We start from the raw sequence: 26,729 nt of genomic DNA on the forward strand, positions 1-26,729 counted from the left end.
TCCCCTACTGCAATTGTCCTAAATAAAATTTGTTCTGGGGTAGGGGTATAGCTTAGTGGTAGAACACTTGCCTAGCATGTACAACACATTGGTCCGATCCCTAGCATTGAAAAAAAAAATTTTCTTTACTGCTTTGTAAGGGTGAAGCAGACCAGTTACCCCCATCCAAAAGACCATTGCCACAGTTAAGCTTTTTTCCTTGTCAGAAAGAATTTTACCAAGGGTGTCAATAGGATATCAGCAAAAATTTCTGTGGTTTGTAGCTTCCTCTTTCTTATAAATGCCAGGTTTGCAGACAAAATTTGTGAAACCTCTGTCTAGCCTAAAAATGTGGGACAAAGAGTAACTGTTATGTACCCACCCAGGGACATGTAACCACCCCACTGACTATAAGTCTAAAAGAATTTTCAGATTCAGGGTCCAAAGCTTTTTAGGCATTAGCTTCCTCTGGACTGCTGCAGCTAAAATAAACCTGATTTCTGGTGTCCAGCCACATCTGTCCTATATCAAGGAGACAGACAGATTTAGATGTAAGGTGTAAGGGGACAAATAGATGAAGATGGTGGGAACACAAGGTTCAGAGAATAATTCTATAAAATGAGTTCACTGTACTGATTCTCACATGCTTTCTTTGCTAAAAAGCAATCTGCCTTCAGCCCTACCTGGCCTCGGGGGACAGGAAAAACACATTCCTTGCTTTTTTTGGCTATACCTTTTGTTTCTTAATCTATTCTTTAGGTTTGGACAGGAGAGTCTGTTTTTTTACAGACATGACATCATAAATCAAGTTGGAGTAAACTATTATGAACTTAATAGTTTCATATACATTGTATAATATTTATCAAAACTACTGATAAAATGTCTTCACAAAGCAGATTCAAAACAGGACTTGATAAAAGCCACAAACTACAGCTAACATGGGAACCTTGGTGATTATTATTAACCAAGACAAGAATACCTTCTTTCTTATCTGACTTATAGTTAGGAGGCCCTGCACAAACAAGAAGAAAAATAAACGACTCATGAATATTATAATAACAAAAATGCACAGGAAACATTATTTATATTTAAGTCCAAAATAACGAACTTACAGATATTAAAGTTCAGCAAGGTTTCCAGACAGAAGGACCTAATTAAATACTTTTCAATAGCTTTCCTCTAGCAGAGCAATATCAATAAAACAATGAAAGGGAAAAGTAAAGACCTAAAGGACGGAATCAATGGAAAAGAGTTTATCCCACAGGTTGGTAGACTCAGAGTTTTAAGTATCATGGCCTGTGGACAGGGCTCTAGCAAGGGTATTAACGCATTTGATGAGCATGATACTCCCAGGCTTCGGTGAACCTGTGTGACAGGCTCTAACCTTAGCCCCGCCTCTAGGAACTTCCAGGGGTCTCGCTTGGCAACCAGGTCCCATCTTAGAACCAACCTCTGGACTATTAAAAGCCACGACCCTTGATCTGGTCTCACCTGAGTCCACTCGGCCGGCCTAGCCTGGTCCCTCCCCAGCCTCTTCCTCGGTTCTGGTTCTCTTTTTACCTACAAGCCCAGGGAAAATTAGCTCGTTCTGCGTGCTGATGGATTGAGCCCCGGCCCGCCCAGCTCCTGTAGCCCCGCCCCTTACGCAGAGCGTTTCTCAGAATGGGGAGGGGGTAGCGGGAGGCAGAAGAGCGCGTCTGCGCACGCGCTAGGTAGCTCACTGTGTGCGTGAGGCCGCCATGACACTTTAGGCTGCAGCTCGCGTGAGAGATATATTCTTGCCTCAGTCCGCATCCTATCCGTCCCAGCCCCGCGCCATCCAGGTATGGTCCCCGGGAGGCGGAAGGCTGGTTTCTTCCCTTCCGCCGCAGCATCCTATCCGTCCCGGCCCCGCGCCATCCAGGTATGAGCCGCGGGAGGCGGAAGGCTGGCTTCCGCTCGTTCGCCTTCCCCGGGCCCCCTTCAACCGCGCGGCCCAGAGTCCGGTCGGCTCCGCCGGCGCCGAGCTCGTCCCGGTGACCGCATCGGGGACTCCGGGCTTCGCCAGCGGCGGGCGCGTCTCCTGCCGGCCGGAGCTGGAGAGCCCCGCGACCTCTCCCTGCGGAGAGCAGAGGCCTCGCCTGCGTCCGGGTCCCGGTCCGGAGCTTCGTGCGGGTCTGCTGGTCTGCACACACCCAGCGTGGGGTGAGCTCGGCCGGCTGCCCCTGGGCCTCGCTCACTGTCTAGCGCGGGTCTGAGAGTTCCCCGGGGGCCTGGGGCATGTTTGACACATTGCATTCAGGTACACAAGAGGGAGCTGATTTTAAAATACTTTTAACCCGCCTCCTGGGCAAGTGCATTTCATCCTTAATAAAGTGATACATTTTAGCCTGGCGCGGTGGTGTACGCCTGTAATCCCAGCTACTTGGTTCTGAGGTAGAACTTGATCCCAAGTTCAAGGGCAGCCTGAGCAATTTAGGCAGGCCCTATCTCTACACAAAAAATTAGAAGGACCAGGGGTGTACTTCAGTGGTAGAGTGCCCTTGGGTTCAATCCCTAGTACTGCAAAATGCAGGGAGGAAAAAAAAGAAACAAAAGCTTGGTCACTTATTTATAGATTCTTTCAATTTTGCACAGAAAATGTGCCAGTTTGAATTTTTTTCCTCCTAAATCTTTGTGTTTTCCATTTTTTTTTGTTTGTTTGTTTCTAATTACTGCACTTGCCAGGACGTCCAGCTGAATGGAGATTAGCATATAATTTTCATTCTTGCCTTGTTCCTGATTTCAGAGAAAATTAATCAGTATTTCACTATTAAATAGAATGTTTGCATTTTTTAACCTATAAAATCTAATCCTTTCTAATGGCCTAAGTTATTATTAGCAATGTACACTGAAATAGATTAGTCATTGCTTTGTGTCTAAGGGAATATGTCAAATAACCTTTCTATGAATACTGTGAATTTCATTAATCAGTGATTCAATTTTTGTTTATTTTATTCTTGTGGTGCAAGGATTGAATCCAAGGACTCAACACTAGTAAGGCACCGTACCACTGAGTCCCAGTGATTCAGTTTTATTCTTTTTTTTTTTGTTTGGGTGATTCAGTTTTTAAGCATCCATCATTCCTAGGATGAAATGAACTTAAATTGTGATTTATACTTATTGTTCATTTCTCAACTCTTACCAATACTTTTGTGTTATTTGTAGTTTGTTTGTGATCTGGCATATTTTTTAGTTGTACCCTTCTGGTGTTGAAAGTAGGAAATTACCTTCCCTCTGTACACTGGAATTATGAATTTCCCACTTATTTTGTGAAACTTTCTGTAAAACAATTTGCAACTTCTGTTTCCTTGTGCATGTTTTAAATATGATTCTTTTAATAACTGGATACAATGAAATTTTCTTCTTCCTCCTCCCCCTCTTCTACCACTACCATCAACACCCACCACCACCACCACTTCCACCACCTCCACTACTTCTTCCTTTTCCTCTTTCTCATCTCTTCTAGATTCTACCTCTTGTAGTTCCTGTTACCTCCCAGTAGTCCATTCAAACTGTTAATCCATAAAATGGATTAATCCACTGATGAAGTCAGACCCCTTATAATCCAATCGCTTCCCCCAAGCCCAAACTCTGAACACTGCAGCACTGGAGACCAAGCCTTCAACACAGGAGGCTTTGAAAGACATCCCAGATTCAAACCATAACAAATAGGTTGATTCTCTTTCTCAGAAATTAGGTTTTGTGGTGCCCATTGGGTGGGGTTGGGATGACAGCAGTGTTCAGGGGTTTGTAGTAATGCCTATTATCCTGTAAAATGGTAAACAAGTAAAAATATTGGTCAAGGAGCCCCAAGAAGCCTAGTGTTTAAATAAATTAGTGGTTTCTTAGATATGAATCAGGGAATATATATTCTTAGGGTTGAAGGCACCACTTGATACATTTTATGCTTTTTGTTATGGGGAAATGAACAGCCAGATGTTCTTAAGACTTGAGTTAATTTACTAATAAAATGTTACTATTAACCTCTTTTGTATCATTGACAAGGGTAAGAGTGTTTTTTGTATCTCTAGGGGAGAAAGCATTGTTTCAGTCATACAAGTTCAGTTTGTATTTACTTGGGAGTCATGGTATGTGTTTTGAGTTGTCACTGGTAATTGATGTGCTACAATATCCAGGCTCATGAGTATGGGAATTCTCTGGAGGGTTGGATTCCCATGTCAGCTTCTGTCTTACCTATAACTTCTCAGTGTCTTACTTTTCTTTATGAAGGTGACATGGAGGAAGAAAGAATAAGTGTTGGATTACAGAAGAGTATGATGCAGGTAAGTAAAAGGTATAATGCTCTAAAAGAATATTTCTATTTCATTTGATATCCTGCTGCTATTTTAGAGCACAGGTTAGCAATCTGCTTCTTTTTTTTGGATCACATGGTAAGTATTTTAGGTTTTGAAGGTCATAGAATTTCTGTTACAAGGAAATTGTCATTTTAATACAAAAAATATTCATAGAGGAACATAAACAAATGTTTTATTGTATTGCAATAAAACTTTACTTTAAGTAGGTGATAGGCTAGAGTAAGTGCATGTGCTATAGTTTGGTGAGCCCAGGCCACAATACTATAAAACCGAGCCAGCTGTGGGCCTGAGTTGAAAGATGTGCAGGCTCTTGGGCCTCTCAGGATTGTGAGGGGGGAAAAAGGAAAAGTTCCCATTCACTCTTTGTGTTTTCATTCATTAAAACCTCATCAAGATTTAAACCTGAGTTTGATGTTGTGCTCAATGCCTTAATAGGAAAAAAGTAGCAGGTGAAGTTATTCTTGAATAAGGAAGAATTTATGAATATAGAATAATATGATATTGTCCAATATGTGGTCTTGGTCCCATATCCTGGCATAGAGTTCCTAAAACCCTTCAAATGTCTGGACTGATAAGAGTAGCTTTGTATGATGACTGGTGACCAGGACAGATAGCCTCAGGATGACTGCTGGTCCAGAAGAACTAAGGTATGCTTGACTCTTCAGCCCTATCCACTAACCTTGAAGTTGAGAGGTACTGAAGGTTAAATTGTTTATTTAAATTGCTAATTTAAATCAGCCATGCTTTCTAGTAAAGCCTCTGTGAGAACCCAAAGAGAATGAATTTAGGGAGCTTCTGTATAGCTGAATATGTAGAGGTTCCTGGTACGAGGCACCCCAATAGGCATGGAAGTTCTGCAGCTTTTCCTACCCTGCTATGCCATATATATTTCTTTATCTGGATAGTTCTCTGTATTTATAAGAAACCATAAGCACAAGGAAGTGTTTGCTTAGATTCTGTAAGCCATCCCAGCATATTAGCCAACTCAAGGAGGGTACAGTGGGGACCCTGAGATGTAGCCATTTGGTCAGAAGTATAAATGACAATGTACTAGTTGTTATGTTGCTTGAAGTATGGGGAAGTTTTGTGGGACTGAGCCCTCAACCTGTGGGATGAAGCTGTCCATGTAGATAGTGTAAGAATGTTATTGAATAACAGGAAACCTAGCTAGTGTCTGTTGGAGAACTGCTTGATGTTTGTGGAAAATTACCCACATACCTAATATCCAGTGTTCTGTGCAGGTTCGAAGGAAAATAACTTTGATTTTTTTTTTTTTTTCTTATTTCATTACCATCAACTGCAAAGAGACTTATGTAGTATTTTAGAAGTATTTTGGCTTTTAGACAGGATTTGTTCAGTCTCTAAGTATGTGTGAGTAGAAAGGGAAAGAGATCTGCTGACCGAGTCCTCAGATAGACTTGGGGAGACCACAGAATCTTCTGAACCTCCCCTGAATTGATTCTCAGGTCCCCAGTGCTGTCAGCCTCACCCATCATCTCGCACACACTGGAGGAATTGTACCTTTCTGAAGAGAATTTGTGGCATCTTTTAGGACTCGGTGACCTTTGAGGATGTGGCTGTGGACTTTACCCAGCAGGAGTGGGCTTTGCTGGATCTTGCTCAGAGGAGCCTCTACAGAGATGTGATGCTGGAAACCTTCCAGAACCTGGTCTCACTAGGTAAGACTGGCAATGTTGGTTCATGTAGTGGTTTAGAAAACAATTTTATCTACTAGTTGACCTTGTCCAGGATTTGTGCTGAGGAGTGGGAGTACTTAGTAAATAAGACAAACGTGGTCACTGACCACAGGGTGCTTACGATCTGGAGGCTTCTTCATGAAAATGAACACGGGCATATTAAACTTGTTTTTTTCTTTTTCTTTTTGTGGTTGAAAGCCTTGAGACTTATTAAGTATTGAATGTGTGGGCATTGAGGGGCTTCTCTGGGGCACAGGGAGAGTTTGTGATTTGTGACCTTTGAAGATTCTACTGCTGTGAATGCCCTTTAACAGAGACCACCAGGAGTACACCTGTAAGTTAAACAAGCGGGGTTTATTTTGAAGTCATGGGAGAACATACCCATTGGGAGTCGAGGGGTGTCTTAGTAAGAGGGCGTTAGAAAGTACCTATTCGAGAATTTGTGGTTTTTGGATGATTTAGAGATGAGTCTATGGGGTAGATTATATTGGTTACTTAGGCTCTCTATGAACAAGTACCATAAACTGGTGGGTAAAAGTATAGAAATTTTTATTCTTTCATGTTTCTGGCATCTTGGAGTTTGAAACCAGGTGTCAGCACAGCTATATTCTTTCTAAAGGCTCAAAGGAAAAAGTCCCTCCCTGTCTCTTTCTAGCTTCTGGTGGTTGCTGGCAGACCTTTTTGTTTATAGATGTATCACTCCAGTCTCTGTCTCCACCATTACCTTCCCTGTGTACCTGTTTCTAATCTCTGTCCATATAGGGACATCAGTCATTGGATTTAGGGTCCCTCTTAATCCAGAATAACCTCATCTTAACTTTAGTATATTGACAAAGACCTTTTTTCCATATAAGGCAACATTCTGAATATGGGTGAACATTTTCAAAATAGGCTTTAAAAAAATGTATGTGTGTATGTACATTTGTACGTCTGCACATATGTATGTATATATGTGTGTGTTTATGTGGTACTGAGAATTTAACCTAGGGGCTCTCTACCACTGAGCGAAATCCCCAGCTCTTTTTTATTTTGTGAAAAGGTCTTGCTAAGTTGCCCAAGTTGGCTTCAAATTTGGGATCTTCCTGCCTCAGCCTCCTGAATAACTGGAGTTATAGGTGTGCACCACCATGCCCCAGAGTAACAGGCTTTAATTTTTAGAGCAGTTTCAGTTTGAAAGCAAAATTAAGTGGAAGGTAGAGAGGTTTCTAAAAACTACTGTCCTCACAACACAGACAGCCTCTTTCACTATGAACATCTTCCACCAGAATGGTCCATGTTTAGTTTACAAATGATGAATGTACATTGACACATCTTCATCATTTACTAGAGTCCATAGCCTATATTAAGGTTCATTTGTGGTGTTGTACATTGTATGGCTTTGGGCAAATGTACAATGACATGTACCATCATAGTAATATGTAGAGTAGTTTTATTCCCCTAAAAATTTTCTGTGCTTTCACTTTTAATCCCTTACTCTCTCTTAACCCTTTGGCAGCCACTGGTCTTTATATCATCTGTATATTTTTTTATCTTTTGTGGAATGTCATAAAGTTGGAATTTATATAGTATGTAGCTTGTTCAGATTGGCCTATTTCACTCGGTAATGTGCATTTAAGTTTCGTTCATGTCTTTTTATGATTTTTCTTTTACTGTTGAATAACATTATGTAGTATAGATGTGCCATAGTTTATTTATCATCCCGTTTACTAAAGGGCATCTTGGATGCTTTCAGGTTTTGACAAGTATGAATTATGCTCTCATAAACATGTGTAGCCCTTTGTGTGCAGTTTTGACTCCTTGGATGAATGCCAAGGGACACAATTTAATTGCTGGATCATATGGTAAGAAGAGGTTTTTTTTTTTAGTATTTATTTTTTAGATGGACACAATATCTTTATTTATTTATTTTTATGTGGTGCTGAGTATTGAACCCAGCGCCTCACATGTGCTTGGCGAGCGCTAGCCCCAGCCCCATGGTAAGCGTATTTTTAATTTTATGAGAAACCACCAGATTGTCTTCATAAGTAGCTGTATCATTTTGCATTCCAATTTGGAATGAATCAGAGTTCCAGTTTCTCTACATTTTTGCCCATATTCGGCATTGTCAATTTTCTGGATTTTGGCTGTTCAAAAAGGCGTGTAGAGGTGTGTCACTGTTTTGTTTTTCCTGGGTGATTTTAGGATGTGGAGCGTACTTTTACTTTTTTACTTGCCATTTGTCTGTATATGTTTAAGTGTTTGTTTAGGTCTTTGGCTATATTTTTATGGTATTTTTTTGTTCTCTTATTATTGATCTTTAAGATTTCTTTGTATAACGCAGCCAAAGAAATGATAAAGTGCGAAGAGACAGCCTTCAGGATGAGAGAAAATCTTTTCCACCTACTCCTCTGACAGGGGATTAACATCCAGAATATACAAGGAACAAAAAAATTCAACAGCAGAACAAAACAAACAAACAAACAAACAAAAATCCCAAAGCAAACAAAAACCAATTAACCCAGTCAAGAAATGGGCAAAAGGGACTAAACAGATTTTTCAAAAGAAGAAATGTGGGCTGGGATTGTGGTTCAGCGGTAGAGAGCTCACCTAGCACGTGCGAGGCCCTGGTTTGGATCCTCAGCACCACGTAAAGATAAATAAATAAAATAAATATATTTAAAAAAAAGATTATTTGTTAAAAAAAAAGAAGAAATGCAAATTGTTGATTGATTGTATTTCTTCTGTGAAGTGTCTATTCAGTTCCTTAGCCCATTTATTGATTGGGTTATTTGTTTTTTTGGTGTCAAGTTTTTTGAGTTCCTTATATATTGTAGAGATTAATGCTTTATTGGAGTTGCATGTGGTAAAATTTTTTTCCCAATCTGTAGGCTCTCTCTTCACGTTATTAATTGTTTCCGTTGAGAGAAGAAGCTTTTAAATTTGAATCCATCCCATTTATTGATTATTTTGAGTTTGCTTCTTGCATTTTAGGAGTCTTGTTAAGGAAGTTAGTTCCTAATCCAATGTGGTGAATATTTGGGCCTATTTTTTTCTTCTATTAGGCATAGGGTCTCTGTTCTAGTGCCTAAGTTTTTTGTATCTACTTTGAGTTGATTTTTTGTGCAGGGTGAGAGATAAGAGGTTTAATTTCATTTTGCTACATATGGATTTCCAGTGTTTGCCGTACCATTTGTTGAATAGGCTATCTTTTCCCCAGTGATTGTTTTTGGCATTCTTGTCTAGTAGGAGATAACTGTATTTATGTGGGTTTGTGTCTGTGTCCTCTATTCTGTATCATTGGTTGATTCAAGTCTATTTTGGTGCCAATACCCTGCTGTTTTTTGTTACTATAGCTGTGTAGTATAGTTTAAGATCTGGTATTGTGATGCCACCTGCTTCATTTTTCTTGCTAATGATTGCTTTAGCTATTCTGGATCTCTTATTTTTCCAAATAAATTTCATGATTGCTTTTTCTATTTCTATGAAGAATGTCATTGGGATTTTAATAGGAATTGCATTGAATCTGAATAATGCTTTTGGTAGTAAGGCCATTTTGACAATATTAATTCTGCGTGTCTAGGAGCATGGGAGATCTTTTCATCTGCTGAAATTTTCTCTAATTTCTTTCTTTAGTGTTCTATGACTTTCATGGTAGAGGTCTTTTGTTAGATTGATTCCCAGTTTTTTTTTTGTTTTTTTGTTTTTTTTTTTTTTTTTTGGGGGGGGGGCTATTGTGAATAGGTTAGTTTTCCTAATTTCTCTTTCAGTGGATTCATTGATGATGTATAGGAATGTGTGTGACTTATGGGTATTGATTTTATATCCTGCTGCTTTGCTGAATTCACTTATTCTAGAATTTTTCTAGTAAATTTCTTTGATCTTCTAGATATAGAATCATGTCATCAACAAATAGTGATAGTTCTTCTTTATCTATTTGTATTTCTTTAATTTCTTTCTTTTATCTAATTGCTCTGGCTAGAGTTTCAAGGATGATGTTGAATAGAAGTGGTGAAAGAGGTCATCCTTGTCTTGCTCCAGTTTTTAGTGGGAATGCTTTCACTTTTTCTCCATTTAGAATGATGTTGGCCTTGGGTTTAGCATATATAGCTTTTACAATGTCGACATATGTTCCTACTACCTCTAGTTTTTCTAGTGTTTTGAGCATGAAAGTGTGCTATATTTTGTCAAATGGTTTTTCTGCATCTATTGAGATGATCATATGATTCTTGTTTTTAAGTATATTAATATAACGAATTACATTTATGGATTTCCGTATATGGAACAAATCTTGCATCTCTCGGATGAATCCCATTTGATCGTGGTGCACTATCTTTTAAATATGTTTTTGTATGTGATTTGCCAGAATTTTATTGAGAACTTTTGCATCTATGTTCATCAGGGATATTGGTCTGAAGTTTTCTTTCCTTGATGTGTCTTTGTCTGGTTTTGGTGTCAGGGTGATATTGGCCTCATAGAATGAGTTTGGAAGGGTTCCCTCCTTATCTATTTCATGGAATACTTTGAAGAGTATTAGTATTCATTCTTCTTCAAAAGTCTTGTAGAACTCAGCTGAGTGTCCATCTGGTCTGGGCTTTTCTTGGTTAGTAGGCTTTTGATGGTGTTTTCTGTTTTATTACTTGAAAATTGATCTATTTAAAGCATGTATGACCTCATCATTCAGTTTGGGTAGGTCACATATCGTTAGAAGTTTGTTGATATCTTTAATATCTTCTATTTTATTAGAGTATAAATTTTCAAAATAGTTTGTAATTATCTTCTGTATTTCAGATGTGTCCATTGTGATATTCCTTCTTCATCCTGTATTTTAGTAATTTGGAGTTTTCTCTTTGTTAGCATGGCCAGGGGTTTATCTATTTTATTTATTTTTTTAAAGAACCAACTTTATGTTTTGTCAGTTTTTCCAATTGTTTCAATTTCATTAATTTCAGCTCTGATTTTAATTATTTCCTGTCTTCTACTGCTTTTGGTGTTGATTCATTTTTCTTTTCCTAGGGCTTTGAGATGTAGTGTTAGGTGATTTATTTGTTGACTTTTCATTCTTTTAATGAATGTGCTTGATGCATTGAACTTTCCTCTGAGTAGTGACTTCATAGTGTTACAGAGATTTTGATATGATTATCAGTGTTCTCATTTACTTCTAATAATTTTTTTATTTCATTCTTGATTTCTTCTACTATACATCATCATTCAATTGTGTATTATTTAGTCTCCATTTATTACTTCTATTTTTATTTTATTGTTGATTTCTAATTTCATTCCATGTGGTCTAATAGAATGCAAGATATTATCTCTTTTTTTTTTTTTTGTATTTACTAAGATTTGCTTTGTGGCATAAGCTATAGTGTGTTTTAGAGAATAAGCCATATGCTGCTGAGAAGAAAGTATATTAGCTTGTTGATGGATGAAATATTCTACATATGTCTGTTAAGTCTAAGTTATTGATTGTATTATTTAGTTCTATAGTTTCCTTATTTAGTTTTTGTTTTGGAAGATCTGTCCCATAGTGAGGGAGGTATGTTAAGGTCACCCATATTACTGTATTGTGGTCTATTTGACTCTTTAAATTGAGAAGCATTTGTTTGATGTACATAGATGCTCCATTGTTTGGGGCATGAATATTTGTAATTGTTATATCCTTCTTATATATACTTTCCTTAAGAGGTATGAAATGTTCTCTTAAGGGAAGTATATGTAATCTCTTCTGATTAACTTTGGTTTGATGTCTACTTATCTGAGATGAGAATGGAAACCTCTGCTTTTTTATACAATCCATTTGAGTGATAAGGTTTTCCCCCATCCTTTTACCTTCAGCCTGTGGATGTCTTTGCTCATGAGGTGAGTCTCTTGAAGACAGCATATTGTTGGGTCTTGCTTTTTAATAAAATCTGCCAGTCTATGTCTTTTGATAGATGAGTTTAGGCCATTAACATTCGAGGTTATTATTGTGATCTGATTTTGTATTCCCTATCATTTTGATTTTTTTCTGGTTTTTGATTTGTCTTAGATTCTCATTTGGTTGAGTGTTGTTTTAGTGTAGATCCTCCCTTTGCTGGTTTTCATTTTTTTTTCCCTTCTTCATCCTCATGGAATATTTTTTTGAGAATGCGCTGTAATATAGACTTTCTAATTGTGAATTCTTTTAATTTTTGTTTATTATGGAATGTGTTCCTATCTTATTCATAATTACTTTTGTACTTTATTGATTTGGACATAAGCACAAAAAATACACCCTGGGATTATAGGCTTGTGTCACTATGTCTGATTCAGATCAGTTCTTCACATTAGAGGCTGCCTTTCCCCCCATATCTCAGCTTTTTCTTTTATCTTCTCTATTTTTCTTTTCTTTCTCTTTCCTCTCCCTCCTTCCTTTGCCTCTTTTTATTTTCTTCAATGGATTTGACATTTTGTTTCAGTTAAACTCATCCTTCTCTGTCTTTAGAGTATCAGAAGACCAAAGTTTGACCCAATCTTATGGAAGGATATTTGTGATTCTTCATTGCTTTCCCTCATGATATTCCTTTCCTCATGTGCAGGGTACCCACTGCTCACACCCAATCTGATCTCCCAGTGGGAACAAGAGGAGGAACTGCAGACAGTGAAGACAGAACTTATCCAGGGCATCTGTACCGAGCAGCACCAGGAAGGCAAGAATCCCTGGGAGAAACTGGCCTGGGAGGAGAAAAAAATAAAATAGAAAATGAAGGAAAAGTTTGTTTTGTCTGAGGAGGCTCATTATCCACAGATGCCTGAGAGGACTATTTTGACTGTTTATCTGTCCTCTCATACTTTCCTTGTTCTTGTCAAAGATCTCCATATTTGCTTTTTTAAAGTTTGTTTTTGGTATGTGTATTTTATCTTTTCTGTGTTCCTCTCCTAATAATTTTTAAAAAATTATTAATGAAACTTTTTAATATATTTTCTATACTAATATGAAATATCAAGTTAACAGAAAAATTTTAACGTAAACTCTCTTTTTTGAAAAAATTATTTTTTTATTTATTTGTTCTACTTTGTTATACATGATAGCAGAATGCATTTTGATTCATATGAAGCCCAATTTTTCATGTCTCTGGTCCCAATAATTTCTACTGGTCATGTTACCATCACTGTCATTCTTCATAGAACTATTTTTTATTTTTCAGCACTGGGGAACCCAGGAGTGCTTTACCACTGAGCTATATCCCATACCGTTTTTAATTTTGAGACTGGGTCTAAGTTGTTGAGTCTGTGCTTGAACCTGTGAACCTCCTATCTCAGCCTCCCAAGTAGCTGGGATTACAAGCATGTGTTACCATACTATGGTAATGTTACCATACTATGGTTTCATGGAAATATTTTTTAGTGAACTGTTTTACTTTTGTCCCTTGTGACTATTAATAATGAAGTCCTGAAACAGCTGCACTGCTCAACGTCCTTCGCTCATAGGTAACTTTATTTTATTTTATTTTTTTTCTTCTTCCAGGCTTTGAGTCTCTACTTAATACTAAGGAATTAGTTGTTCTTCAAGATAACAATGGAGGAAAAATATCCAATGAACAGAAAATAGTGAGATTCAAAAGAAATGGTTCCTGCTCCTCTATTTTACATGAAAACCAGGACTTCCGTGGTGTGGATGATTGGATCAAAAGCCATGAGAAAGGTTTAAGGTGAGTGCCCTTCATATAAGAGTATGTAGTGCATCAGGAACAGTTTTGAGATTTAAGAAACATATTTTGGGGCTGGGGTTGTGGCTCAGTAGCAGGCAGAGTGCTTGCCTTTCACATGTGAGGACTGGGTTTGATCCTCAGCATCACATAAAAATGAATAAATGAAATAAAGATATTATATCCATCTATAACTAAAAAATATTTTTTATAAAGAAACATATTTTCAACATAAACCTAGGTCAAAAATTATGCTTTCATAAGAATGAAATCATGGCATTTGCCAGTAAATGGATGAAGCTGGTGCAAAGAACAAAAGGCGAAGCGTTTTCTCTGATAGGTGGGTACTAATTTACAATGGGGTGGGATTGAGAAGATTAGAGGTACTTTGGATTAGACAGAGGGGAGTGAGGGGAAGGGAGGGGGTGTGGGAATAATAGTAGAATGAATTGGACATTATTATCCCATGTGCATGTATGATTACATGACCAGTGTAACTCTACATCCTGTATAACCAGAAGAATGAGAAATTATACTCCATTTATGTATGATGTATCAAAATGCATTCTGCTATCATGTATAACTAATGAATACATGCAAATAAAAAATAAATAAAAAAAAGAAATAAAAGGATTCAAATTCAAAATAAAAAAATATTGTGCTTTCACAAAGAATTTTGTCTAGATAGTTTTTCCTACAAATGATACTGAGATATTGAAGGTTTGACACATAGATTGGTTTGACAGATTTATCAGAAAAATCATGTAAGTCAAAAGCTCAGTGACAATGTTGGCTGTGGAAGAGCGTTCTTGAGAACTTTTAGCTTATAAGTTGATGGGGCACAAAGCATACATATTTACTGAAAATGGTAAATTTTATTACTAATAATCTGTCTTTTATTTTTAAAAGTCATGTGGTAGAGAACATCTGTGAATACAATGAAGAAAATCAATGTGGACAAATTTCAAATCTTATGCTCCAGAGAACTACTGAAGTCAAATCCTTTGAATGCTATGAGTGTGGAAAGTCCTTCCTGTTTCATTCATCACTTAAGAATCACAGCAGATCTCATGCTGGAAACAAACCCTATCAGTGTAAGGAATGTGGGAAAGCCTTCCATTTTCTTTCTTGTTTTAAGAAGCATATGAAAACTCCTACTGAAGAAAAACCATATGAATGTAAGGAATGTATAAAGGCCTTCAGTTGTTCCTCCCTGTTCAGAGCACATATGAAAATTCATAGTGAAAAGGCAAACTATGAATGTAAGGAATGTGGGAAAACCTTCAGTAGTTCTTCCCACCTCACAGAACACAAAAGGATTCACAGTGGAGATAAGCCCTATGAATGTAAGGAATGTGGGAAGGCCTTTAGTTGTTCCTCATCACTCTCCAAACACAAAAGAATTCATAGTGGAGATAAGCCATATGAATGTAAGGAATGTGGGAAGGCCTTTAGCTCTTCCTCTCATCTTATAAGACATATTAGAATTCACACAGGAGAGAAGCCTTATGAATGTAAAGAGTGTGGGAAGGCCTTCAGTGAATCCTCAAAACTCACTGTACATATGAGGACACACACCGGAGAGGAACCCTATAAATGTAAGGAATGTGGGAAAGCCTACAATTGCCCCTCCTCCTTAAGTATCCACATGAGAAAACACACTGGAGAGAAACCTTATGAATGTCTGGAATGTGGAAAAGCCTTCTATCTCCCCACTTCCCTGAACACACATGTGAGCAATCAAAGTAGAGAGAAACCATATGAATGTAAGAAATGTGGGAAGGCCTTCAGTTGTCCCTCATCCTTTAAAGCACATGTGAGAGATCACCATGGTAAGGTGCAATATGAATGTAAGGAGTGTGGGAAGGCCTTTAGTCATTCCTCATCCCTCACTGAACACCTAAGAACTCACAGTGGAGAAAAGCCTTATGAGTGTAAGGAATGTGGGAAGGCCTTCATTAGTTCTTCCTATCTTACAGTACATAGAAGAACTCACACTGGAGAGAAACCTTATGAATGTAAAAAATGTGGGAAAGCCTTTATTCGTTTGTCAGGTCTTAGTAGCCACTTGAGAACTCACACTGAGGAAAAACCCTATGAATGTAAGGAATGTGGGAAGGCATTTCGACATTCTTCATACCTTACTATACATGCAAGAATGCACACTGGAGAAAAACCCTTTGAATGTCTGGAGTGCGGAAGAGCTTTCAGTTCTCCCTCATCATTTGGGAGACATGTGAGAAACCATACTGGAGATAAACCATATGAATGTAAGGAATGTGGGAAAGCCTTCATTAGTTCTTCCTATCTTACAGTACATAGAAGAACTCACACTGGAGAGAAACCTTATGAATGTAAAAAATGTGGGAAAGCATTTATTTGTTTCTCAGCTCTTAGTATCCACATGAGAACCCACACTGAGGAAAAACCCTATGAATGTAAAGAATGTGGGAAGGCATTTCGACATTCTTCATCCCTTACTATACATGCAAGAATGCATACTGGAGAAAAACCTTTTGAATGTCTGGAGTGTGGAAGAGCTTTCCGTTCTCCCTCATCCTTTGGGATACATGTGAGAAGCCATACTGGAGAGAAACCATATGAATGTAAGGAATGTGGGAAAGCCTTCAGTAGTTCTTCCCATCTTACAGTACATAGAAGAACTCACACTGGAGAGAAACCTTATGAATGTAAAAAATGTGGGAAAGCCTTTATTTGTTTCTCAGCTCTTAGTATCCATATGAGAATCCACACTGAGGAAAAACCCTATGAATGTAAGGAATGTGGGAAGGCATTTAGACATTCTTCATCCCTGACTATACATGCTAGAATGCACAGCGGAGAAAAACCCTTTGAATGTCTGGAGTGTGGAAGAGCTTTCAGTTCTCCCTCATCCTTTGGGATACATGTGAGAAGCCATACTGGAAGGAAACCATATTAATATAAGGAATGTGGCAAAGCCTTTATTTGTACAGCCTACTTTCGAAGACATGTGAAAATTCACACAAGGGACAACATATAAATGTAAGGAGTAAGGGAATCTCTGCAAGACTTTTTCTGAACTAATGCAGTTTGTGAAGTCTCATTTTGTGAAGTCTTATACTGTAGAGACACTATAAATATGAGAAAGTAGGAGATTACCACTCATTCTTTTGAATAGTTGAGGACAACTGAGAGAAACCCTGTGTTTGTTAGCTATAAGGTAAAGCCTTTTGATTTTGAACATAACTTGTGCCACAGTCTGGCTGGGCTGTGCAAAGTAGCCGGTGGGGGGTGGGGCGACAAGCAACTTGTAAAGGTGGAAACAGCGGGAGCCACTGTGTTCAGACCAGCAGAGGTATATATACCCAAGTAAATACAGACAGCTTATCTCAATTAATATCATCCAGTTACAGCAATCAGTCATTAAGGAATCCTCACCATCTTAATAATCAAACACAGCTTAACTCAATTAACATCATCTAGATACAGCAGTCAGTCATTAAGGAATCCTCATCATCTTAATAGCTCGCTGGCGTTACTTCTCAAACCACTCCTCCTGGCAGCGTGCCAGACACCTTCTTGACTTGGCTGTGGCTCTCAACACTTGTGTAAGAAAATTCTAAATTTGAGCTAGAAAAGAACATCAGTGCCTCATTAAAGTGGACTTCTAGAGGGTCATTGATTTCCAGTGTTTTCTAATAGGAAGATTTAAGGTTATATGTTTCCCTTTTCAGCTTTTATGACATACTTTTGAGTATGAGGTGAGTTTCTTTAGCTGAGATGTAAATGTTATTTCTATTACAAAGTCTTTTGAACTCTTGGGAGATTGTGTGTGTACAGGTGTGTATGCTTCTCCTCTGAGACAGGGTCTGGCTATGTTCTCCAGGCCTGTAACTCCTGGACTTCTGCCTTAGCCTCCTAAGTTTGGGAGTGCAGGCATATATCATTGAGTCTGGCTCAAGTACATTTTTTTTTTTTTTTTTGGCAGGCAGGTAAATGGTGGTTTTTTTTTTTATTGTTTAAGTTTGAACGCACAGAATGGGCACCTTCTTCTTCTTCATCTTTGTCTTTGCTTTTGCCTTCTTCTTCTTCATCATCTTCCTCTTAGTCTTTGCCTTCGTCTGGATACTGAAAGTTGCATACCCAATAATTCCCCCCTTACCTTTAAACTAAGAGTACCAACTGTTTTTGAGAATATTAGTGTTTACTATCAAAAGCTTTTCATGTGTAATAAAAAGTTTTAGCAGAAATTAATTAGTACAAAGGCCTTGAAAGAGTATAATCTCATCTATTTGCTGTTTTGTGTTTTATTCTTTATGTTTGTTCATGACTGGAATCTTTTTGAATTTAAATTTTTTAAGTTGTTGATGGATCTTTATTTTATTTATTTATATGTGGTGCTGAGAATCGAACCCAGTGTCTCATACACGCTAGGTAAGCACTCAATTACTGAGCCAGAGCCCCAGCCCTCATAGCTGGAATTTTGATCTAATGTTTTAAGTTAATAAAGTGTGTTATATTAATTTGGATATAGCTGAAGAGTACATTTCCCTTAATCACTTCTAATCCTAGGTGATAGTTTTCTAAAATAACTTTGCAAGAAGTTTGAAAGGCTTTAGGGAAGGAGCTACAATTGCCTGCTTATTAGGACCACGATATAGGTAGACCAATGAGTAGGGACCTTGTGGGCCCCAGTTTTCAGCTCATTTTTCTAAGTATTGAACACAGTGATCCATCCTTGCTCAAAACTGAATGTTAAGTGCTTGACCTCAGTCTCCTCAGGGGCTGCACCTCCACAAACATCTCCATTATCTCCTGTATCCTGGCCAAACACAACTTAGATTTCTCTGGCAAGCTCATTTTGGCATTTTTGCTTCTCATTGCACTTCCTCTGGCACTTTCACTGCCCTGTTAGAGTTGACCAGTTTGTGGAAGGATTGTCATCATGCTCACAGTCCAGTCCCATTCTTCACTCTGCTTATGGGATTGATGTCTATACAAGCCTACCGTGCCGCAGTCTGGCTGGGCAGAAAATCACGAGCCACTCAAGCAGTTTATTTTTGAAACTGCCGCCAATGCCCCATATGCTCCCGGGAAGATTGCCGACCGACCCATGTGGCGTTCTCCCGGACCTCCACAGGAGGTCCCTCCTCCAGAATTCCCTCCTACCGCACTTCCCCAACCAATGGGAACTCTCCAGGAGTCCCGTAGCAGGCCAGGTGAACAGCAGGAATCTAATATCCATAAGGATGCAGATCTTAACATAATCATATCATCTCAATGGCTTGCTGTTGTCACCTTTCAACCCAAAATGCCATGCATCAGATTACTTGGCTGTGGCTCTTAGCATCTCCCCCCTTCTGTTTAATTAAGCAACAAGTAATGTGGCTAGGGAGTGTGACTGTTAGGTTTGTCCAATTCAACATATGGTTCTTACCCGTCATCGGATGAACTGACCTCTAGGCGTCATCCTCCAGTCTTAGGTTGATACCACTGCAATTGGATCATACCCATCACTGACTACCAGTCTAGCATATAGCCATACTTGTGGATAGGCCTATGCACCAGTGGGGGGGTGAGGTTCTTAGCCTCACCTCTGCTGGCCCCCAAATTTGGCCTTGGTGCCGTTGGGGGGGTGAGGTTCTTTGCCTCAACTCTGTTGGCCCCCAAATTTAGACCATCACTAGTAGAAGGGAGGAGGATACAGAAATGTCATGACACCAAGCCAATTGATAGCTCCTTAGGAAAAATTGCATCACTGGTGACACATCAGCAAAGATACACCAGCACTACCATAATTCGCTGCATTAACAGATAGTTCACAATGCATGCAAGTGATATATAGTCCAGGCAATTTCTGCAAGCAGTTCAAAGTGGAGGAATCTATCAATATGTCCGTTTCCTCCCAAAATAAATCGACTCTTTGATTGAGCATTACTTGTTGAGTTATTATTCATTGATGCATCAGTTTATACAGTTTGTTGTGATAACTATCGAAGAAGTTGTAGTTTGGTTTCATTTTTGTCTTCACTGGCACTGGGATTGAAATAGGAATTCTGACAATGATGCTAAAAAAATTATGTAACATTTCAACAGGTACTGAGAAAACAATTTTCTGAACAATTTACATTTTCCTGAACAGAATTATTAAATATAATGAAAAGGAAAGGTGAAAGTAAACAAACAGATATGTCAACTTCCTATTTGTTCACATATTAAAACAATCCTCAACAGCTGTTTACCCAATTTAAATTAAACCATTAAAATCATGTAAATAATAAAAAAAATTTGGATCCATTTATTCATGAGCGCTCCTCATATATGATATATGGACACACACACATACAGACTTACAACACAACAGAAATGTGCACATATAACATACAACACATAAGACAATAGTAAAGGCCTTGTAGCTTTACACAGGTGAAATCTCCATTGCAATGTTTAAAAACTCCACAGTCAAAAAATAAAACTGATCAGAAAAACATTAACCTAGGTCTGTATGAGCTCAAAAATAAAATAGAACTTTATGATGTGGGAAAAAGCAATAATAAAATAGACATTGGAAAAAGCATCCTGGTTAATCACTGTGACAGATGTAAGACTAGCCAACTGGAGCTCTGGATATCAGCTGTTATGGATTTGAGTCAAATCATCTTTTTTTTTTGGTCTGTAGAAATTGTTTTGGTTAGTCTCTCTGGAATCCAAATCGGCTGCTGTTCTCCCTGTAGAAACACACAAACACAACCCCGACACCAGACAATCACTGGGTCAGGACCTTTCCATTGTCCTGTTAGAATATCCTTCCAAAGTACCTTAGGCTTATGTACATTTTTTGGATTCTAATGTCTTTCCGTAGCACTAAGCCCTGATGAATCCAAATTTAAAATGTTTAGAGTAAAAAGGGTTATTTTAAGTTTATCTTTGGGGGATATATGCCCCTTTCCAATTCCCTCCTTTTGTTTTAATAAGTACATTTTAATAGTTTGATGAGCTCTTTCAACTATGCCTTGTCCCTGTGGATTGTATGGAATTCCTGTTATGTGAGTAATGCCAAATGCTGAGCAAAATTGTTTAAAAGAGGTAGAGGTATAGCCAGGGGCATTATCTGTTTTTAACTGTTTTGGAATGCCCACAGTGGCAAAATTTTGAAAGCAATGAGCTATAATATCTTTAGTTTTTTCTCCATTATGAAGGGAGCCCATCAAAAATCAGGAAGAAATATCAACTATAACATGCAAATATTTTAATTTTCCAAATTCTGGCAAGTGAGTGATGTCCATCTGCCAAATATGGTTAGGTATCAGTCCTCTAGGATTGACTCCAAGATTAACTTGTGGTAAAAAGGTCACACAATTTTGACATTGTTTTATTATTTGTCTAGCTTGTTCCTTAGTTGTTTTAAAATGCTTCTGTAAAGTATTAGCATTGACATGGAAGCTTTTATGAAAATTTGTAGCTTCTTCTAGTGTAGAGAAAATATGTATGTCATGTGTAGTTTTTTCTGCTAAATCATTGCCCAAACTAAGGGCTCTAGGCAATCCTGTATGTGCCCTGATATCTCCTATAAAGAATGGATCTTTTCTGTCACAGATTAGACTTTGTATAGTGGAAAACAAAGAGAAAACAGTAGAGGAAGGAGAAATTACCAGCATCTTCAAGGGATACTATAGCATTAACTATATACTGACTATCAGAAAATAAATTAAATACAGAAACTTTAAACATCACAAAAGCTTGGAATACTGCATTAAGCTCTACATTTTAGCTGATTGTTTCAGTACTAAAAATGTAAAAGTTTGATCAGGGGTAACTACTGCTGCTGTACCATTATTTGACCCATCAGTGAATATATTTGGAACATTCATGATAGGTGTTTTTCTTGTCATTTTTGGAAAAAAACTACAGGATGCGAAGACGAAAAAGACAACAAAGGATTAGATGGTAAGTGATTATCAAATGAAACATTAGATTTGCACATGATTATTGCCCAAGTATTTAACTCATTAGCTAACTCATCAATTTGATCCATAGTATATGGAGTAATAATTTTATTGGGAGAAATTCCAAACACTCCCTTTGCTGCTTTTATTCCTTTGCGTATCAATTGTCCTACAGCCTCAGGATACCTAGTAAGAATAGTGTTAGGAGAATAAGATAAATGTACCCACAATAATGGACCTTCTTGCCAAAATACTCCTGTAGGAATATTTTTTGTTGGTATTATGATAAATAACAAAGGCAAACTTATATCAATTATATTCAAATGCATATTTTCCATATATGTTTCAATAATTTTTAATGCCTTTCTTGCTTCAGGCGTTAACATGTGGGGTGAATTTGGATCTGATGGACCTTTTAGGATATCAAATAAAGGTCCTAGCTCTCCTGTTGGTATGCCTAGATAAGGCCTTATCCAATTTATGTCTCCCAATAACTTTTGAAAGTCGTTAAGTGATTTGAGTTGATCTACTCGTATTTGAATTTTTGGTGGATGGACCATGGTTGAGGATAATAGAACTCCTAAATAATTAATTGGAAGATTTAATTGTACTTTATCTATTGCTATCTCTAGATTATAATTTTTTAATAAATTTGTAAGTGTGACATAACCTTCTAGCAATATGTTTTTATCTTTATGTGCCAATAATACATCATCCATATAGTGAAATATTTGTAGTTCAGGATTTTGATTTCTAAGTGGCTGGATTGCTTTGTTAACATAAATTTGACACATAGTTGGACTATTAGCCATCCCTTGAGGGAGTACTTTCCATTAATATCTCTGATCAGGACCTTCATGATTTAGTGCAGGGATAGTAAATGCAAAGCGTGGACTATCCTCAGGATGAATTGGAATTGAAAAAAACAATCTTTAATATTTATAGCTAAAACATACCAGGTTTTTGGCAAAGCAGACAATTGGGGAATCCCTGATTGAGCAGGTCCCATAATAACCATCTCATTATTAATGGCTCTTAAATCTTGCAATAATCTCCATTTACCAGATTTCTTTTTAATGACAAAAATGGGAGTATTATGGGGAGACACGGAAGGTTGTATATGTCCCTCCACTAATTGTTGGTTGACCAGGTCATGGGCTACTTGTATCTTTTCTTTAGTCAGGGGCCACTGAGGAACCCACACTGGTCTTTCTGATTTCCAAGTAATTTTGATTGTCTCAGTGCCCCTTTCTGAAAACCCAATCCATGTCTATTTATTCCTTGATCTATTTGAATTGGTGCTGTCAGACCTTCTTCTTGTTCTCTTAATCTTTTTTCTTTCCTAAACCCTTGTCTAGCCCTAGTAGTGGGCGCGTTAGGATTGATGTTATTTGTTAATGTCAAACCTAATTGATCTAGGACATCTCGTCCCCATAAATTTATAGGAAGATGATCCAATACAAAAGGCTGTATAGTTCCTTCACATCCTTCAGGATCCTTACAATCCAATACTATTGTACTTCTATGGGAATTAGTTGCCACTCCTGGGCCTCGAAGCGCTTGAGTGGCTTGTTGTAATAGCCAATGTTTTGGCCATTCTTGACGAGATGTGATGCTAAGGTCAGCTCCTGTGTCCAGTAGCCCATTAAATTCATGTCCTTGAATATTTAGTTTTAGCATTGGGTGAGAATCTAAATTTAAAGACAGCATAGCCCTATCCACACCTGTGGAGCCTAATCCCCTGGAACCTCTTTCTACAGAACGACTGGAAAATTTATCATGCAGGCTGGGTATTATTAATAACTGTGCTATTCTATCTCCTGGTGATATTACTGATATACCTCTTGGAGAACTAGCTATGATTTTTATTTCACCTTCATAATCGGGATCAATTACCCCAGGACTTATCATAAATCCTTTTAGTGTAGAAAAACTGCGTCCCAATAATAAGCCTACTGTTCCTTGGGGAAGAGGTCCTTTTACTCCTGTGGGAATGATTTAAACTCCCATCTCTAGAGTTAGTACTGCTCTGGTGGAGGTGCAGATGTCCAACCCTGCACTCCCTCTAGTTTGTCTGATGAGGGATTTAATGGATAATGTGTCCTGGGCACTACACTGATGGTGTTGCTGGGTTCCCCCATTGCTCCATATATTTGTGGTTGTGGGCCCCGGAGCATTGGGCCCCCCAGTCCGTTTTTTGGCAATGGAGCCTGATGCCTTTCTCCACGATATCATGCGTAAACACTTGGTGCTTTTCCGTTTTTTGATAACGGAATACCCTCTATGGTAGTTTGAGAATGGTATTCATTAGCCCAATCTCTCCCTCTACGGCATCATGGGCAAATACCCGGTATTCTATTCCTTTGATACCTAGCTTTGTTAAATCCTCCCCCTATGGGGCAACACCTTTTAAAATGTCCTGTTTGTTCACAATTGTAGCATGTTTTTGGCCTAGCATCTAAAGCCTGTTGTACTGCTGCCAAGACTTGCTCTTGTTCATTAATGTCTCTACATAATTTAATATATGTGTTTAAATCTTCATGTCTCCATGGTCTAATGACCTCTCTGCAGCAACAATTTGCTTGGTCATAAGCCAGTTGTTTTATAAATGGCATTGCTTGTTCTGTATCCCCCCAAATTCTGGAAGCTGTTTGAATAAGCCTATCTACAAATTAAGCATAAGGTTCATTAGTTCCTTGTATTACCTTAGATAATTGTCCTTATAAATCTCCATGCCCCTGTAAAGTTTTCCATGCCCTAACCACATCTACAGCAATTTGTGCGTATATGCCAGGATCATATTCAATTTGTTGCCGTTGAACCTCATAAGGTCCTTTTCCTAACAACATATCTAGATTTCTTTGAGGGTAACCAGCTGCTGCATTTTGCCTAGCTGTCTCCATGCAAAATTCCTCATTGGCAACCTTCCATAACAAATATTGTCCTCCATTTAGCACAGATCGACACATGGTAGCCCAATCTGCTGGCGTCATGTCCAAGTTGGTAATGGATTTGACCATGCTCACAGTGAAGGGTGCTTGCAGGCCATAGGTTGTTACAGCCTCCTTTAATTGCTTCACTGTTTTGAAATCTAAAGCACGGTGAATTCGTTGCCCTCCTGCCTGCTCAAGTACAGGGCATGCTAATCTTTGAGGTCCTGCCTCAGGATTCCGTCCATCAATTACGGGAGTTGAGGGCCACTCAGCTGTAGATGGAGCTGTTGGTTGAATTACGCCCTCTGGTGATAGAACAGAGTTAGTAGCAGCCTCCTGTTGTAGCTCCCCCCCTGATGTTTGTTTGTCCTTTAAGCTTTCTTCCTTTAAATTTTCCTCTGTCTGACTAGCTCGAGACACCTTCTCTTTTGCTTGACCTAACATGTTTTCTACCATAGTCTGGACCTCTAACAATTTACTTAACAGTCTTTCGGTTTGTTTTTTACTAATTTCTAAATTACTATAAAGGTAATGCAACCCAATAAGATAACATAAAACAAAACCGAGACAGAATGAAACAAAAACAGAACAAAAAATCGTTGTATCAATTTTCTCTTTCTCAGGGCCGAACAACTTCAAACCTTGAGCCAACCATTTTTCCCAGTTTGCCTGAGAAAATTCTAAGGATAGGCAGCTTGAAACAAAAACAAAATAAATCAAAACAAGAACACATTGTTTTTTGAAATGGTCACCCATTCTCTCTCCTTCCCTCAGGGGCAAGCAATTTTACTCACCTCCAAGCTTCAGGCGTCCCCCGCACGGGCCACCAATTGCCGCAGTCTGGCTGGGCACAAAATCACGAGCCACTCAAGCAGGAACAAACTTTATTTTTGAAACTGATGCCAATACCCCATACGCTCCAGGGAAGATTGCTGACCAACCCATGTGGCATTGTCCCGGACCCCCACAGGAAGTCCCTCCTCTGGAATTCCCTCCTACCACACTTCCCCAACCAATGGGAACTCTCCAGGAGTCCCTTAGCAGGCCAGGTGAACAGCAGGAATCTAATATCCATAAGAATGCAGATCTTAACATAATCATATCATCTCAATGGCTTGCTGGCATCACCTTTCAACCAAAAATGCCATGCATCATATTACTTGGCTGTGGCTCTTAACACTATGATGGTCCCAAAAGTGAGTAGAGCTGTGGTTAATGAAGTTATCCTGACTGTAATTAAGGCAAGCCTCAGATAGGTGTCATCCTATTTTGGTAGAGGAGGATTTATATTTGATACCTTCAGACAGGGACGATTTTACTGCCTTTATGTGAGAAGAGGAATGCTATGAGCTGTTTCAGGTACATTTTGCTATCTCCTCCCCTTTTTTAAAACATTGTATTTTAAGGGGTGGTGTTGTGGATCAGTGGTATAGCATTTGCCTAGCATGTATGAGGCACTGTGTTTGATTCTCAGCATGGCATATAAATAAATGAATAAAATGAAGGTCTATTAAAAACTAAAAATATTTCAGAAAATTATATTTTATCTCTTAAAAGCATAACTATACCATTTCCCTTAATCACTTTTTACTGTTTATCAAGGTATACATACACTAATGTGCAAGCTGTGTACAGCTTGATGTAATTTCACATAGATGTATACATCCTGGTGGACACATTTCCAGGATTCCAGGAAGTTCATTCATCTCCTTTATCAATAATCACTCCACAGAGGAAATTGGATTTTGACTCTTATTACTCTTGATTTGGTGTGCTTTTTCTGACTTTTCAAATAAATGTTAAAACTACAACATGTACTGTTACCTGTTTGGCTTCTTTTACTCAACATAATGTCTGGTTTGTCAGTTGGTTGCTCTTATTTCTCTTGGTATATGCTATATGTGGGGAATGCAATTACTGAATGATAGGGTATACTTCAATTGTAGTTTTGGTAGATACTTTAGATTTTCAAAAATGTTGGTTCCACCAGTACATGTGAGTGTTGGCTATTCTGCATACTGTGCCCACACTTTCTAACTTTAGTTCTTCAGCAGAGTGTGTGGTGATGTTTTTTTGTTGTTGTTGAAATATGCATTTTCCTGACATGTCATGAATTTGAATAGTTTTTGGTGTGCTTATTGGTTATTTGTATATCTTAATTAGGCTACCTTTTGAAGCATTTCACCCATTTTTATTTTCTTTTTTCTTTTGA

The 26,729-nt window shown here is 38.2% G+C and overlaps 1 protein-coding gene across 1 annotated transcript; it reads left to right on the forward strand.

The window, feature by feature from the left end:
• The first annotated feature begins 1,670 nt into the window (after positions 1-1,670).
• Positions 1,671-26,330, forward strand: LOC124105195 (zinc finger protein 699-like). The gene is given in 7 exon segments (XM_058584965.1): positions 1,671-1,802; positions 4,231-4,283; positions 5,869-5,995; positions 12,547-12,657; positions 13,476-13,659; positions 14,566-16,498; positions 16,500-26,330. Coding segments are annotated over 6 exon segments (2,472 nt in total). The 5' UTR covers positions 1,671-1,802; positions 4,231-4,235; the 3' UTR covers positions 16,569-26,330.
• Positions 26,331-26,729: the final 399 nt, after the last annotated feature.

The sequence above is a fragment of the Marmota monax genome, unplaced genomic scaffold (assembly GCF_021218885.2).
Source record: "Marmota monax isolate L192 unplaced genomic scaffold, Marmota_monax_Labrador192_F-V1.1 WCK01_AAM20220418_F8-fsc00732, whole genome shotgun sequence".
NCBI classification, from domain to species: domain Eukaryota; kingdom Metazoa; phylum Chordata; class Mammalia; order Rodentia; family Sciuridae; genus Marmota; species Marmota monax.